Source organism: Arvicanthis niloticus, chromosome 22, assembly GCF_011762505.2.
Source record: "Arvicanthis niloticus isolate mArvNil1 chromosome 22, mArvNil1.pat.X, whole genome shotgun sequence".
NCBI lineage: Eukaryota > Metazoa > Chordata > Mammalia > Rodentia > Muridae > Arvicanthis > Arvicanthis niloticus.
The window spans coordinates 38,011,378-38,028,484 of record NC_133429.1 but is presented as its reverse complement, the minus strand read 5'-3'; the positions used below and the strand labels follow the sequence as shown (position 1 = coordinate 38,028,484).

At 39.1% G+C, this 17,107-nt stretch overlaps 1 protein-coding gene across 5 annotated transcripts in view; it reads right to left on the bottom strand.

Annotated features, from left to right (window-relative positions):
• The window catches only part of Ptprr (protein tyrosine phosphatase receptor type R), a 234,994-nt gene that overhangs the window by 35,179 nt on the left and 182,708 nt on the right, over nucleotides 1–17,107 (bottom strand). For all 5 annotated transcript variants that reach the window (XM_076920260.1, XM_076920261.1, XM_076920262.1 and 2 more), the window contains 2 exons: nucleotides 9,844–10,030; nucleotides 6,718–6,802 (listed from right to left, as the gene is read on the bottom strand). In XM_076920260.1, the coding sequence (XP_076776375.1) occupies nucleotides 6,718–6,802; nucleotides 9,844–10,030 (272 nt within the window). The remainder of the gene's footprint in view (nucleotides 1–6,717; nucleotides 6,803–9,843; nucleotides 10,031–17,107) is intronic.

Below are 17,107 nucleotides of genomic sequence, written 5' to 3'. Positions count from 1 at the left end.
GGAATGGGTCCAACAGCAGCCTGGTCAGCTAAAGTCCTCGTAGGACAGACCCTGTGGAGAAGCCAGATGACACGTATCGTTTCACGCCGTGTCATTGCCTGCACTTCTTCTGAAACCCTGTCACATCTCTATGTTTCTGATAGCAGTCGGTTAGGGGCAGACTGACCTTTATTGACATTGGCCATTTCTACCCAGTTTTACATTCAAGATGTATTCACTTTTTAACGAAAGCACCTCCGAAATAGTGTAGCTTTGGCATCTCATCTTCACCAAACGTGGTCGATCCATGTTATATAACGAGTACCATGTTGTTTACAGTGACATAAGGACTTTCTGATAGACTGCTTTTTATTCCTCTGTCTTAGCTGCACTTTAACATACATCAAACAAAAAAGATCTGAACATTGTGTAGAACACACACACACACACACACACACACACAGAGAGACAGAGAGAGAGAGAGAGAGAGAGAAAGAGAGAGAGAGAGAACAAAAAAGAGGAACACAGGGGTGTAAACAGTACTTGGTGACCAGGTTCCATTGGTGGTAGGATGGGAGGGGCCCAACTGCTCCAACTGCTGGTCTTTGTGTTAGAAGCCCTTGAGCTTCTCGCTGAGCAAGATATACACTGCCATTATGATGTCAGTCATCGACCCTGAAGCACACATAAACGTGTACAGCCATCCCCTGCCAGACGCACAGACTCTCCCATCTAGAGCCAAAGTGCTACTTGTCTCCTGGTATTCACTCTGCCTTCTTTGTTCAGTGACAGGATTCCAGGTTCTTGCTGGGAGCCTGGTAGGATGCTCTCCTTCTTTCCATCCCTTGCAGTTAGTGTGGCTATATGGCCAGGCTGCCATTTGTAAATGAGAGCGATCCCTATGACTTTGCAGTCATAGGAGCAAAAGGAGAGGCTGTGGTCTCCTGCTGCTGCTTTGCATTTTCTTCTGCTGCTTGAATCCCGTGAGAAGATGGCCTTCACCAGAGACAAGGGTCTGGATGCATAACATGGCAAAGCTACCAGATGAACCCGGGAAGCTTTTTCCTGAGTTGTAAAATACATTTCCAGCTTTACTTCAAATGCTGATAGTTTAGTGTCTCTAATATATACACTCATATACGCATGTATATAAAATTTGTTTTAGTAAGGAATAATATTGTCAGGATTCAGTTCTATGTAGCTATGTTCTGCACGTCTGCAATTTGTGACTATTTAAAAAGAAACTAAAAGCTTAAGTCAGGGGCTTCACATCCAATAAGAACCAAGTTCTTCAAAGGTAAAGAAAAACAAATGAGCAATATAAGAAGTATTCCTTTCAGTTTAAAATGAAGCCCCCGTGACTCTATGGCTTGGCTGCATGGATATCTATGTGATTACATCAGCCTGGACAACCCTAAATTCCATGATGTACTAATTGCTCTACTGACTCTACTGCTACTTGCTCTACTGACTACAGTTGGAAGAAATTGCTTTTGGCTGTTATGCACAGCCACTAACCATGCAGTCATCAGCCAGACGCAGATACTGAATATTTGACAAGCAGCTCATAGGAGCTGAGGAACTAAAGATTTAATTCCATTTAATTTTATATTTTACCTTGGTAGTTACTTTGTTGTAAATGGCTAATGGTTGCTCTTTTAGATAGTATGGTCCTGAAGGGTGAGTTCCAAACTCTGCTTATGGGAGTGCAGCAGTCTTTAATTATCTATACACACAGCCTCATCACCAGCTACATCCCATGTGTACCAGCCCTTGACTAAGCTCTGGCATCAAGGGAGTGTTCTTGTAGATTTTACACATTTGCACACGCAGTCTCTTCCACCTTCAATACATAATAGTTCCCCACTCCTCAGGGCTCAGGGCTGCAAATGCACCTTTCAGAAATTCTGGTCTGCTCAGGGAAAATGAAGCATTCACTTCTTGGTCTGGTCTCCTGGACTTTTATATTACTAACTGTCATTTTATGTCTTATATGCTTACATTTCTGCCTGTCCTCAATGGGTTGTGGCAAGACCCTCGAGGGCAGGGCCCATGTTTGACTCATTCCTACGTCCTTCACAATTTCCATTTGATATGTGGTTCACATATCAAAGAGTTTATATTCAGGAGTTTAATTCTAGAATTAATTTCCGTTGTGAATAGTTCAAATGTTACTTTTGATTTTCTAGGTTTTATTTTCTTAGCAAGGGAGACAAGAAAGAGTGTGCTTGTCTTAGTGTCTACTAATTGACAGATGTTTGCACAGAGGCCTCAAGCCATCCCAGCTTGAGGACGAGCCCCCACTCTCTTCAGGCATTATGTCTACGGAACATATGAGTTACAGGGAATTAACTCAGAAGTGGTTCTCCATGAAGCTAAGTTATAGTTATGAAAAAATGAGCAATTTATAGCAATTTCTATGTATTTAAGGTTCAAGTACTTGTTATTTTTAAAGCAAGGTACTACATATGATTACGCAGGGGAGAGCAGTTTTCCAGCCAAATCCTTTTTCTTTCCTGTTTCTTCCCAGACTCCTTCTTCATTTCTTATTTCCTGCTTCTTCATGTCTTTCCTCCACTCATTTGCTTTCTTTTTCCTTCTCAACATTAGGGAGGAAACATCAAAGATTTCTTGTACCAAGTGTATATTTATGAGTCTATCCCAGTCTCACTAAAATACCCACTGCGATCTGTAGTCTTCTGTTTACCAGACACAATGAAACCGGACCAGTATTTTAAGGGACACAAAACAGACTTTATCAAAGGTGACTGTATGCTTAGGGTTTTCCTTCCAGGCAGAAATACATCTGAGGCTCCAGGGAAAGAGAAATGGCAAGATGGGGAAAGGTGTGTTCCCGTGAGCCCTGGGCAAAGCCAGTGGGTAGGAATAGGATGGGTGGAGGAAAGGGCAGGACTGACTATAGAGTCAAGGTGTTCATGACCCATCTTGGACTTCACTGTAAAAGAGAGATGACTCCGGGACCACATCATCCAATATGGCAGCCCCTAGCCACCTGAGGCTACTTACATTTAATTAACCAGCATCAGACAAAATGTTGCATATAGTCCCGAGTTACATTAGTGGTACTGCAAGAGATCAATTGTTACATTTTGGCTTTTATATCAGAAATACCGAACATTCCTATTGCTGTGGAGAGCCCATCTCAGCAAGGCAGGATGGGGATGATTTGGAAGCTCATGTATAAGGACCGTGAGAAAATAAAAAGAGAAATTGGGCCTCTTAATAGTCTGTATTTAAAACAGGATTCTTCTATACAGACAGTGTTTACTTATTTTCTGGGATTTATTTCTAGATAAATTAATGACAGACTCACCATCATTTAGGTAGGGAAGGAAATAGAATCTAACATTGGTTATTAATCTAGTATTTAGGACTGTACTAGTGAATTTGCATGTTGATTGTCTTCAATAGATTTAGAGCACAGTATTGTTGCCCCTGGTTTTTTTCCCCTGGGGCTGGGGGATAAAGGAAGGGTGGTAAAAAAATTAAGTAGCCTGTACACACTAAGATTTTTGTAAGAGTGGGAACTGAGACCTAACTCTGGCATCATGTTTTAGCTACAGAAGTTGTTGCTTTAGTGAGGAGTTCACTTGCTGGCATATCTACCGTGTAATAAGCATGTCATTTAAATCTAATACATATGGAAAACACTATTGAGAGTTCTTAGTACACATTACCATTTTAAGTAGGAAACAGTGGCCAGAGTAAACAGGGCTCTGTAGTTTTGTGTCTATATTGCTTTACATTTATATAAATAAGTAAATATATATGATGCATTATTACACATGTCAGTTGTGTGTTGTCCCTCCATGTTGATGCATATTGGTCCTTCCCTTGTTGCTTCTGTGATTTGGAATAGAACATTTATCTCTAATATTTGTTTACACTGCAAGACAATTTGACCCAAAATTGACTTTTGCCCTTAATCTACTACTTAGCCTATTCTAAGCTAGACATTGTTCTCAAAAGAAATAGCAACAATTCAATTGACTGTTGGTTATCTATATCCCCACAAAACCAGATATCCTTACCAGCACATTCATATATGGACAAACTTCAAACCAAAGAGCTTATTATGGGCTAGCACAGTAAAGGCAATCACGATATTTAAAGTCCTGATCATTTGCTAATTATCATTATATATAGCATTTCAATTCTATGATGACTTAAAGCCTAAAACAAGCCACAAAGAACGGCTATGTCTGTCATTAAAGTCTTCTCTGACACTTTGAGCCAATGGTGTGGCTTGCCTAAACTATCTATTTTGAGTTATTGTTTAGGAAACAAGGGTGGAAGTTTCTGGGCTACGGATACTTTCCACTGAAAATCCATCATTTGCAGCATCAGTTGTCAGCACAGATATCCTGGACCAAGTAGCCCACCCAGTTCTAGAAATGGAAAAGCTGATACAGATTCTGTAGCTGTTGTCTGATATCATCTGTGGCAGGAAACAGAGAAGGCTGGGCTTTGAAACAACCAGAACAAACTGAAAACTCTTTGAAACCAGAGGACATATAATCATTGCAGTGGGACATTAGTCCTGATTACTTAATTCTTGGTATATTTTAGAGAAAATTTTAGGAGAGAGAGAGAGAGAGACAGAGACAGAGACAGAGAGACAGAGACAGACAGAGAGAGACAGAGAGAGGTCCTTTTTATTCCCTCCTAATTATTATAGTCATAAATAAAATATCTATGCCTTAAGAAATAGATTTAATGATTTTGACTCATTAAAAGTACATTACAGTGGGATGATTTTTGCCAGAGAAGGAGACCCATATACAGCATTGATAGTAATTATTACTTATTTCATTTTAATATGTTTATATTAATACAAATATAAAAATATATTTAGTATCTTATGAGTTAACTAATAAAATTAATATTATTTAAAAACTCAGTACCTTTTCCTTTTTAAAAATGAACACGTATTAATTATAAAAATGTGTTTTATGTCAAATTTTTATATGTTTATATAATGAATCTTGATTGTGTTGATCCCCCATCAACCTCTCTTGACAGACATTTGTGTCATTTCTAGTCTTTAGTTATTATAAACCATGCTACTATTAATATTTTATGTACAATTTTGGATGAACCTGTCTCATTTTCATGGAGTCTATGCCTAGGAGTGTTACTTGGGTCATATATATTAATAAGACATATAATTTATATAATAACTTTTTTCTGTGGTAAGAGGAACCAAGGCTAAGGTCCTGTGATATTAGGTAAACCCTCTACTCTGACCCATCAAACCTTAGCTGTTGAAGAACTGCAAATGTACCAGCTACTCTACGGTCTTGCTAGTGACATTTAAAGGTTCTGATATCTCTACATTCTTGTCCACATTTTATTGTGTCTACTTGGATCATAATGATAACCATGGTGGATATGAAAATGATGTCTCTCTTTGCTTCTGAGCTCTCTGATGAATAATAATACCGGTCATCTTTTATGCTTGTTGGTCATCTGTATGTCTTCTGTGAAGAGTTTCTATTGGAGTAACCTTCCCTGTTTTTAAATGACTTTGTTGTGTATGATTTCAGGGCTGACAGTCTAGCAATAGATAGCCAGTCAGAGAGCTCTTTCCTGGGCAAGACCATCTATCCTGTTCTCAGTGTCCCTTAGTTGCCTGTAGATCTTTGCCTAAGGTTAGGACGTCATGAGATTTGTCTCCTTCCATGTCAGCATGTCTATTGGTGTAGTACTAACATTATACAGACTGAACAGGTTGTACTTTAGGAATACACACACACACACACACACACACACACACACACACACAGTCCTAAAGAAAAAAAAAGACATTATGTGCCTGAGAGAAAGAGCAAGGCAGATACCCGAAAGTAGTTGTGGGGAGGAAAGAGAAAGGAGAGAATGATAGAACTATATCTTAATTTCAAAAACTAAAAAATATTAAATCCTAAAATATTGTGTTGTCATCTTTAATATTGGGCTGTTAGAATACTTTTTAGATTCTATATACAAGTCTCGTATCAAAGTTTTTTCTGTAACTATTGTCCCATTTGGTGGGTTATCTCACATTCTTTTAGGATGACATTTGAAACATGAAACTTTTGTATTTAGTGATGTTCATTCCCTCTGTCTTCTAGTGGTTTGAACTTTTGGTGTCATCTAAGAAGCCACAAGCTACTTCAAGCTAATGAGAATTTCTGCCCGCCTGTCTTTCTTCCCTCCTTTCTTTCTCTTTCTTTCTTTCTTTCTTTCTTTCTTGCTTTCTTTCTTTCTTTCTTGTTTCGTTCCTTCCTTCCTTCCTTCCTTCCTTCCTTCCTTCCTTCCTTCCTTCCTTCCTTCCTTCCTTCCCTCCTCCCTTTTTTCTTTCATTTTTCCCCCTTAGCTTCTATCTACATGCAAATATCCTATCCATTTTGAATTAATTTTTATACATGGTCCAAGGCAAGATTCAGTTTCTTTCTTCTTCATTCATGGAATTATTTAACTCTATGATAAAAAATTGGTTAACTGTGATGTGTAACACAATAGTGTTTTAGAACCATGGCTCTTTCTGGAATTGTGAGCTGGTCACTGTAACGAATGTAGTAAGAGAGTTACTCAACTTCAGATAACTTTAGTGATGCCTAGTCTTGACATATATTTCAACTCTATGAGAGTGTAGTGAGGGTTGGGAAGAGGGTGAGGTAGAGCTGAATAGGCGACCTTGATTTATGGTGCGAATTATCGTTTCAAGAAACTTACTTGGCAAAATGGTCTTATAACGATTTTTAGTTCCATGACGTGGAATGTCAATTTCTTTGGGATCCACAAAGTTCATTGGTATTTCCTGGAAAATAAATGATTCAATTTTTGTATTTAACGCTGACACAAAGAACATCTACACAGGGGGGCATTGACCCTGTGGTCTACTGGACTTCAAAGTTATCTATAAAACAACAGACTAGTGCACTGGCTGACCAGAATCTTAGTAGATAAAATACAGCCTGTAAGGTAATGACTAGCAAACAACCCTGTGTATTTGGAAATATTGTTTTATATGTAGTTACTACAGAGAGAGAGAACAGTCAGATAGTAAGCCTCTTGCTGTGGCATCAGTTAGGAAAATACTTTGTAAAAAAAACAATATATTCAACTTTGTTCAACTTTAAAAATTAAATGAATTAATTATTAATTAATTAATTAATGTGTTTGTTTATTTGTTTTTCAAGGCAGAGTTTTTCTGTATAGACCTAACCGTCCTGGAACTTGCTCTGTAGACCAGGCTGGCCTTGAACTCGAAGAGATCCGAGTGCCTCTGTACCTCAAGTGCACGTACCTACCACCACTGCCCAGCTTTATTTTATTCGATTTTTGATGTCTTTAAAAAACTTTTTATAAGATCAGCAAAAAATTGCATGAAGATTAATTGTGATTCTTTTAGACTCATTAAAACTTCCTCCCAGAGTGATAAGCGTGGAAGGGTTTTGTTGTTGTTGATCCATATTAAAATGTTTTTTTTTTTTTCTTGAGGAAGTCCTTATAATTGCACTGTTTCATTTGTGGTTATAAACAGAATACTTGTAGGAAAAGGATCTACATTTCTTCTCTTTAATAAGAAGATAACATTCTTTGCTTGTAAGAATATAGATCACGTGGCTCAGAGGGTCAGAGAGGAAGAGTTAGTTAGAGGACAGACTGGTCCTAGTCCCACCCGTGAGACGGAAAATTGTATGATCAGGCTCAAGAAATGGGCAGGAACTTCAAGAGGACATAGGCAAGCATTTTAAGAGTTTCTTATAGAAATACAGTATTTCTTAAAGTTCTTAAATAGATTGAATGAATCAGGGAGAAATTCAATAAAATGACTGTGGTGCTATCGGATGATGAAGAAAACTAAATCCTTCAGTCTTATGAAATATTTTTCTCATTTCAATCAGCATGTATTAGCACGCATTAACCTTATAAAACAGCATGTTTACCCCGCTGTTTCCATGCATGTATATAATGCACTTTGACTGCACTCGCTTGCTGCCTCCTATTTCTCCTGTTCTTCTTGTCCAAGTTCTCTTTGGCAAAAAATAACTGAACAGTGAAATGAGTAAACTCATCCCGAACTTCACCCAGGTTGTCCTCTTAGTCTGGCGATCTGGAAACTTGAGAAAAGCCAGATTCTATCACAAATCGAAAACTTGGATACAAAGAAGAACCTTTTTAATAAAAAAAATCCATTTCATTAATTTTTGTGATTTTAGACATTTAAGACCATCTCTACTCCACGGAAACATTTAAATTTCTTAGCTCTAAGTCATTAAAACCAAAAATAAAAAAATAGAATTGTTGAGTATTCAAGGATTTTTTTTTTTTTTTTAAGCAAGGTCTCAAGTAGCCCTGGCTTTCCTCAGACTGGCTATGGAGGTAAGGATGACCCTGAGCTTATAATCTGCCTTCCTCTACTTAGAGTGGTGTGCATCACCATTTCAGGTTTATATGGTGATGGGGATCAAACTCGGCGGTTCATGTATGCCCGCTAACTCTGCCCGCTAACCTGAGTCCCAACACACATGTTCGTTTTTGATAATTCCAAGTGTGTCTGCTTTGACAAAGCTAGAGAAGGTGACATGTCTAACCCTGTCATCCCATTCTCTTTCATTTCCCATTCTCAGGCACACGCTGACAGCCTGTCAGGACCCCACGTTGTCATTCTCCGTGTTGGCCTCATCGTTCCTTTCAGGGATGTAGGCTATGCCGAAGGCGTATTTCATAGAGACATATTGATAGCCCCAGGACAGGCTCTAGATGCTAGGCATTGTGATGTTAACTGGCTCTTCCATTTCTAGGTTTAATTTGCATACCATATAAAAATGGACACACTGTGGCATCTTGCTTTGGAGGTTATGACAGTTGGTGTTTCTAACGGGGAGTCTAACGCACCACTGATCATCTTCCACTACTCTGATGCCAAATATTTGAACTGACCCCAGAACCATCTATTTATTATATTTGATCAATATAGCTCAAGCTGGGTAACTCTGGTGTAAAGTCATCTAAAAAGTGAGTACTCCCCTCAGGTAATACGAACTTCTCCAACTTTATTCTCTGTGTGTAGTGTCTTACCATGCAATATTGATTGCATGCAAAATGATGCAATATTGATTTTTCTAAAATAACCTCATACAGCATTTATTATTATTTTTAGCCCACACTTGGCACTTGGTCTTTCTTGAATTGTGTTTCCTAAATTAAAAATGGAAAAAAAAAATATCCCGAGTACTATCTGTCCCTTCTCCATTACTTTGGCTGCCTCATCCAACAAAACCAATGTTTTGTTTCCGTGTTACACATTGTCTCAATTTCTCTGAGAGTATTATATTGTTGACACCTTCTGGTTTCTGGTTTCCATGGCATTGCCTCTTGAGCCTCCAATCTGCCCTTCAGTGCCTTCTCCACTGCAGACCCAGTGGCGTTTCTAAAATAAGCGTAAACCCCATTTCCTAAACATGTATTAAAATCTGTGGGGTTACCTTTTTTCCTCTCTGTGTTTCTGAGGCTCAACTGTTGCCACTTTCCAGTAAACCAGAATAATTCAGTTCCTCGTGATCACAGAAAGGCTAAATCCTAATCTAGAAATGTCTCTCTCTCTGCTCCAGTCCCCTGTGGTACTGCACACTGCTGGCTCTTACACGCTCAAGCTGGGTAACTCCGAGTCAGTTAAGAATTGCGTTGCAGCCTCAACAGCCAATCAACAGGTAAGACAGGAGGCCTATCTAAACCTATGACACTTCTTCACCTTTTGCACGGCAACCATTTGCTCACAGTCAGCTGCTTGAGACAGCACCATTTCCAGATACAGACCTAGTGCTTAGACAGAGTAAGAAGGAGCCAGCTCACCATGAATTCACTTTGAAGTAGGTGGGAACTTGCCACGACTTCCCTCAGCTGTGGCCTTGTGAGAACTCGGCTGGCTGTCTGCAGGTACTCCATGGCGACCTTTTCCCGGGGGGTTGAGACGGCCACAAAGGGCTCCACATTTCCCAGGCTACTCATGTCCAGTGTAAGAGATACATTGGACCCTCGTCTACATGGGAAAAGAATGTTATTACATTTAAGGATTCATAAATTTGCTTTATTATACATGAATTTTAAATATTATTTTGGTCACATAAATTGTCTTTTTTTTTTTTGTACAAGAACACAGTTCAATGAGGTTTTTCCAGAAATAAGGGTCAGATATGTAGTATATATTTGCTATCATGACTGACTACAGCAAGGCTCCATAGTGCCTTTGTAGGAAATTGACAATTTTATTGTAAACAATTCTGAGTTGAGAACATGTCCTATGTTATTAGTAAACATATTTATTGTAGAAATAATAGGATGATTAATAATTTTAAATGAATTTCAGAAAAAGTGAAGACATTTGAATGGACAAATCATATGTAGTACAGAAGAGCATATATTTATATGTATGTCTGGGAGTTCAAAACAGTCATTAAATGCTTTAGCCATTTCACAATGTAGACATGGTTCAAAGTAGTATAAACTTTGCCTTAAGTATTCCTTTATTTATTAATTAAAACATAGTAACATTAAAATACCAATCTCTACCATAGTTTAAATTACTGCATTAAAACAGAATGCAAAAGTTTTAAAATATATGTGTGTACATAAATTTAGATATTGTGACTTCTAGATAAACCTTTTCTATCAAGTGTTGATGGTATATACCTGAAATTCTAGAGGTTAGAGGTTAGGGGATAAAGGCTGGAAGAACAGAAGTTTAAGGTCGTTCTCTGTTATATAAGGAGTTTTGAGGCTAACCTGGGCCACACAAGTCTATCTCAAACAAACAAGTACCAAATCAAATAAACGGAAAAATACTTTGTATTTTTGCTCGCGTGCGTGCCTTACATCTTGCATTTCTCTAAGGGATCTGTTTTAGGGCACTCCCACTAGAACTGCAAATTGTTTTTTAAATCAAGATTATATTTTAATGCTTTGAAATCAATGGCTGTAACCTACACATTTGCCACTCAAGACAAATACATTTTGGTAACCGACTGTCTTAGATTTTGCCTTTATTACGGCAAATCCATTTGCCCTAAGTCTTAGACACTTCCACAGCACTTCAGATCACTGCCTCAGACTATGTCTCAGAGTTCAACTACAGAATTAAATGTACACAGGCTGACCCTACAAAGAGCATCTGCCACAGAACAGCCTTATCGTGCGTGTTAATAACTCTCACATGATTGTCGTAAAATAAGATGGTAGGCTGTTGTTGGCTTGGAAAAAAGATCTCTGCTTTTGTGAGTCCTTACTTTCAAGGAACAAACAATATTTATATTAATTGAAATATGGTGCCATTAGGAAATTTAATCAGAAGGGGACCAACTCACAAAAACTAACTGGCACATTTGGTGACTTACAGTCTGTTTGGAGTGAAGAGCTGAACTATATAGCTACGTTCTAGTTACGATGTTTTAATATAGCCCAATGAAAACAATGTGTTCACTGTGAGAATTTATAAAATGTAGATGATTGAAGGTGGAGTTAAAGTAACTAATATTTATAATGTTTACTAGTATTTAAATTGACTTTAAAATCTTTCTAATTTATAGAGATCAACAAGAGTGGCTAGTTGTTACCGTTCTGATATCCTTGGTTAGAAAGATGGATGAATTAAATAATCTTCACTGTTTATTTTTAGGTCTTTACCTTTGAGAAGTTTTTTTGGCCCTCTCTTTCCTAAGTTTTAGATTGTGTTGTATTTCCACTATGTTTGTGGTGTGACATTGTTTTTCAGACACATTTGTGACAAATGCCAGTCTGTTGTTTGCCTTAAAACATTAAAATTGTTTAAAGTTTATAGCTATGCTCAGCTAAGCATACTGATTTTTCTGAATACATAGTGACTGACTTTATTTTACATTTATCTACTGTGTGTGCTTCTATGTTCAACAGCACATATGTTAAGGGCAGAGAACAACTTTGGACTTAGTTCTTTCTCTGCCTTTTGAATTCTAGGGAAGGAGCTCATGGGCTCCGCCCTGGTGGCAAGTTCCTTTACTCCACTGTGGTGGTTTGAATAAAAATGGTCCCAAAGGCCCATGGGGAGTGGCACTATTAGGAGGTGTGGCTTTGGTGGAATAGGAGTGGCTTTCTTGGAGGAAGCGTGTCACTGGGAGTGGGCTTTGAGGTCTCAGAAGCTCAAGCCAGGTCCAGAGGCTGACTCTTCCTGCTGTTTGCTGATCTGGATGTAGAACTCTCAACTGCCTCTCCAGCACCGCGCCTGCCTGCACGCTGCCATGCTTCCCACCATGACGATAATGGACTAAACTTCTTAACCTTAAGCCAGCCCCAATGAAATGTTTTCCTGTATAAGAGTGGCCATGGTGTCTCTTCACAGCAATAGAGACCCTAACTAGGACAACCATTTAATCTATTAGTAATTTATTTGGGTCGGTGGTCAAAGGTGAATTCCCAAGTTCTTTCTCTTCCTTTTCTCCTGGATAGCTAAAATCAGTATGTTTTAACACAACTTACAGAAACATTTAGAAAAGGATGTGCTTTAGTAAATATGATTTTTAACTAGCTACTTGGTCTGAAGTGGAAAATACGACTTTATTAAACCAAGATAATATGAACTTCTTCTAGTAAATGTCACAAACTAGGGTGTGAGTAGAAGTAAGGCAGAACTTGATAACTCACAAACAGGGCAAACTTTATGTTTGGAAAAATTAAAATTAAGATAGGTTTAGAGGAAAAAATATCCATAAAAATAATAGGCGATTTAGACTTTTAATAAAAGTACGAACAGGAGCTCTTCCTGAAAACGCTGCCTCTGTTTTGCTGTGCAAGTGAGAAAGAAAATGGCTTAGACGTTTTTTTATGCCTCTTGATCGCTGGTGGACAAAAGGGAACACAATAATAAGACTTTATCAAGTTCGCCTGTAGCACCAATTATTATTTATGCCAAAAAGTAAATAGGCGGGAGGAAATTCAAAAGATACCAGTGCAAACAATGGAAGGAAAAAGCAAATTCTTTAGGCAAGGTAAGAGAAATGCAGCAAACAGCAGGCTAATTACAATTAAACCAAAAGGAAAACACACATAAATATTATGAGCCAGGGCCACACTGGTCTCAGCCAAGGGAACATAAACAACTCTGTTGAAAATGTCTGTGTCTGCACTGCTGTTCTTAACAGCCACGAGGCGGGAAGACAAACACTGCTAAAGATCCATGAGCACTGTAAGGGCTGGGCTAAGTCAGAGACCTCACATCTACTCTCCTGGGAGGCGAGGGACTTAACAATTGCCCTTAGAAGCTGGATTTTGGCAGAAGGGGGAGTTTCTACACAAGGCTGATCCCCTCACACTGGCCACTGGGTGGAGAAGAATGGAGACTTCTAGCACGTTCTCACTCAGTGTCCTCCAAGAATTTAAATGAGGAGAGAAGCAAAGGAAGCAAACCCCATCATCCGGCCTGTGCTTTAGGCAAACGTGTGTCTCAATTATTACTTGAGGAAATGACAAGCCAGTGAGAAATGCTGGCAGCGGGTTATATCCAAGCCTTGGAATAAGAATGGAAAAGTACACAGCTCCAATGGTTAAGACAGTGATTTGTGTAGAAATGTCTCCATGGCGCCCACATCTGAAAGGAGGACTTCACAGCCTTCAGTCCGACTGTTCCCCCTATGACTCATGACCACATTAAATCTGGATTTCATCATTAATAGTGAGCTTAAAGCCTTCTATACCTAACTTGGTATTTTAATTCTTCTGATTCAAATTGTTCACATACTTAGTTTTCTAGAAGACACAATTACTAAGAAGGAAAATTAGAAAAGTAAATCCTTGCTGATTTGCAGAGCAAAGGTAAAGATGGAGAGACCGCTGCTTCTCCCCGTGGGACTGGCTGTTTATAACTCTATATTCTGCCACTATTTTGTTCGAAGTTTTGAGGATACTTAATTCACAATATGCTTCCCTTTCCCCGACTCCCATCTCTTTACTTTCAATTAAATTCTGGATAGTACCCTCTATCGATGCCCAGTGAGTATCTGATATTTTATATCTTATAAGTCAGGGCAAATTTATTATTTAAAAATTAGAATAATCAGTAGAACACCCAGGATGCAGAGGCAGGTGGATCTCCATGTGTTCAACATCAGCCTGGTCCATACAGCAAGATGTAGACCAGCCAGGGCTGTCTGGCAAGCCTCTATATCAAAAGACTAAAACAAGCAAACAAAAATCCCCAACAATACCTCCCACACAACAAAATATCACGCATGCATGTGGGAAATATAGCTATAGGAAATATATAACATAAACGTGCTACATGATATTCTACACTCTGGCCTTGGAAAATAATTATATCAATGCTTTGCAGCACGACTTATACATTCTTGGTCTCAGACTTTCTAGATTGCCGCCAAAAATAATGACAACCAAAGGGTTAATTCACACTATAAAAGGTAAAGAAAGATGAGTCTGTCATTTTTTCTCTCAGCTTGGTATCCTATACACAAAATACTTTTGTGAGTAACTGTAGCAATAGCCATATGGTAATTCTTGTGTTGATATGGGTATGTGAGATCTATGGGTGTAGAGGAATTTTAATCCAGCAACATGGCTGCTCTGGCTGGAATACAGAAATGCCTTTAATCCCAGGACTCAGAAGCAAGCAGATCTCTGAGTTCAAGGCCAGCCTGGTATAGAACAAGTTTCAGGTAAAGAAAAGTTAGGTCCATGTGTGGTGGAACATTCATTTAATCCCAGCATTCAGGAGACAGAGGCATGCAGATCTCTGAGTTCTAGTCTGTCAGTTCTATAGAGTCAGTGATTGGAGGGGTGGGGTTAGGGGGAGGAGAGGGGAGGGAAGGAGGCAGTTTTACTGTGACAGTTTTAACGAGACAAGTTGCAGGTAAAGACAGAGCAAGCCAGAGAGTGAGAAGGAGCCAGCAGATTAGAACGGATTGTCAGTTAGTTTTAGGCCAAGCAGAGCAATTCAGTCACAAGTAGAGTTTTAATCAGTCAGCTTGGGGAGGAGTTTGGGCCACAGTAGCTGAGTTGAACTAGCCAGCCAGAGTTCAGAATGAAATAGAAAGGATGAGCTTATTCAGTAGTAAGCCTCTGTGAGGACAACGGCATTAGGCAAATGATAGTTACTGTTACATATGGGTCAGGCACTGAAGAATATTAGAGAAATACAGAGTCAGAAGAACAGGACCCAGTTATACCAAGTGGTCAGCTCTGAAATCATACATACAGTGATTGTCACAAAGACTTGAAGGACAGTCACCAAAAATGTTAGAGGTTACTCCATTTATTATTGGGGATAGTTTCTTCATTTTAAAAATATCTTTAATTTTAGCCTTTGTCCAGCTTCTTTGATGTAATTCTTCCTATTCCTGGGTATTTCTCCAGCTTCTCCCTGTCTGTGCCTGGATAGGCATGAACTATATCTTAATTCAGATCTGTATCTTTTAGATTCATACCGCCAAGTGTAGGAGCTCTTTCCCAGAGTAATTTTTCTAATTTATTCCTAATACACATCTATCATATTCACCAGAAATGCCTTTTCTCTGCAGTGTGAACAGCTTGAGGCAGAGATTCAGTTCTTCCTCTGTATCCCCTAGCACGTGAAAAGTACACTTTCATTGTCTACGTAGACAGCCGGTCACAAGTAAGTGGGAGAGGGCAGTGCAATCTGAGGGCTTGCACAGTTCTCTCAGAAATATGCAAACTGGAGGATCACTTTAGATGAAAGTTTTAAAATTTCCAGTAAAAACCAGCTATGATAGGGCGCACTTGTAATCCCAGCACTTAGTAAGCTGAGGCAGGAGGCTAGTTTAGACTATGTTGTAAACTCCAGGCCACCCAGCACAGCATACCAAGACCCTGTATGAAAAGAAAAGAATGCATAAGATACAATTAAAATAGGCAAAAATGAATGAAGTTTGGACTGTGCAGGTATAGGAAATGCTATTTTTAAGATCTGGTGTAAAACTTGTATAAGTATCTATGAAGTTTTAGTTGTAACATCCTGAAGACCCCTGAAGATTCCACACACACAAAAGAAATCCAATGCACCTCACTGTTTCCAAATCAAGAATAATTCATCTGTATCTTCTTCTGGCATTTGGTTGTCACTCATGATGAGGAGACTGTTTCCACTTGAAAAAAAAAAAAAAGAAGAAGAACAGAATGTTGGTAGCTCCAACTTCAGGTTTTCTTCATTCGTACAACGATGTGAAAAATTACACCTCAGTGGAGAAAGCAATCTTTCCAAAACAAGAAACCTGAATTTCAGCTCATTTTTATATGAGCGTGAACATGGAAATAGATGCCTATATGCCCAGTATTTTGTAAGTAGCACATAAAATTAATTCCCCACTTGCTTACACATCTATCTACCAAGGAATCCATTCAGTACTGACCATCTGTCGTCATAGCCATCTGCCGACTTCAGCTAGCTCACTCATCATCAGAAAGTATACATGGTTTTTCTTTTTAAAATAATGGCTCTCAACAAAGTGGGAATGCTAGAGAAATTTTTCAATAAGATGGAAGTCACATACACAAAAGCTCCACGGGTCACATTTGCTTAACAACGAAAGATTCAGAACCTTCTAGGCAGAATAATCTTGAAAAAGAACAAAGGTTCTCATCCCCCATCCTCTACAAAGTTACACTAACTAGCAGCAGCAGCAGCAGCAGCAGCAACAAAAAGAGGTTATCATAAAGATAGATTTAACGACCGATGGAAGGGAATCCATATCTCAACAAGAAGAGATCCCCAAAATAGAACTACAAGGAGAAGCTGCTCTGAATGCCATGGGAGGCCGTAATGGAGACGGAAGGAAGCGCTGGTGAGGTTTTGTGGAACCAGAAGCTTTCACCTACTGCACCTTGAAGTGTGAAATGGTCTAGTCACGGCGGGGGGGGGGGGGGGGGGGGGGGGAAGCAGTAGAACTTCAAACCGCTAAGCCTGAGGCTATGGATGTTAGGTAAATGCCCCCCCCCCCCAAACTGTACCCCGAGGTCTCATGCTGTTTATCTTGAGACAAGTTCTCACTAGGTTGTGTACACTGGCTTGAACTAACTCCCCCCCCCAACACACACACACACACACACACACACACACACA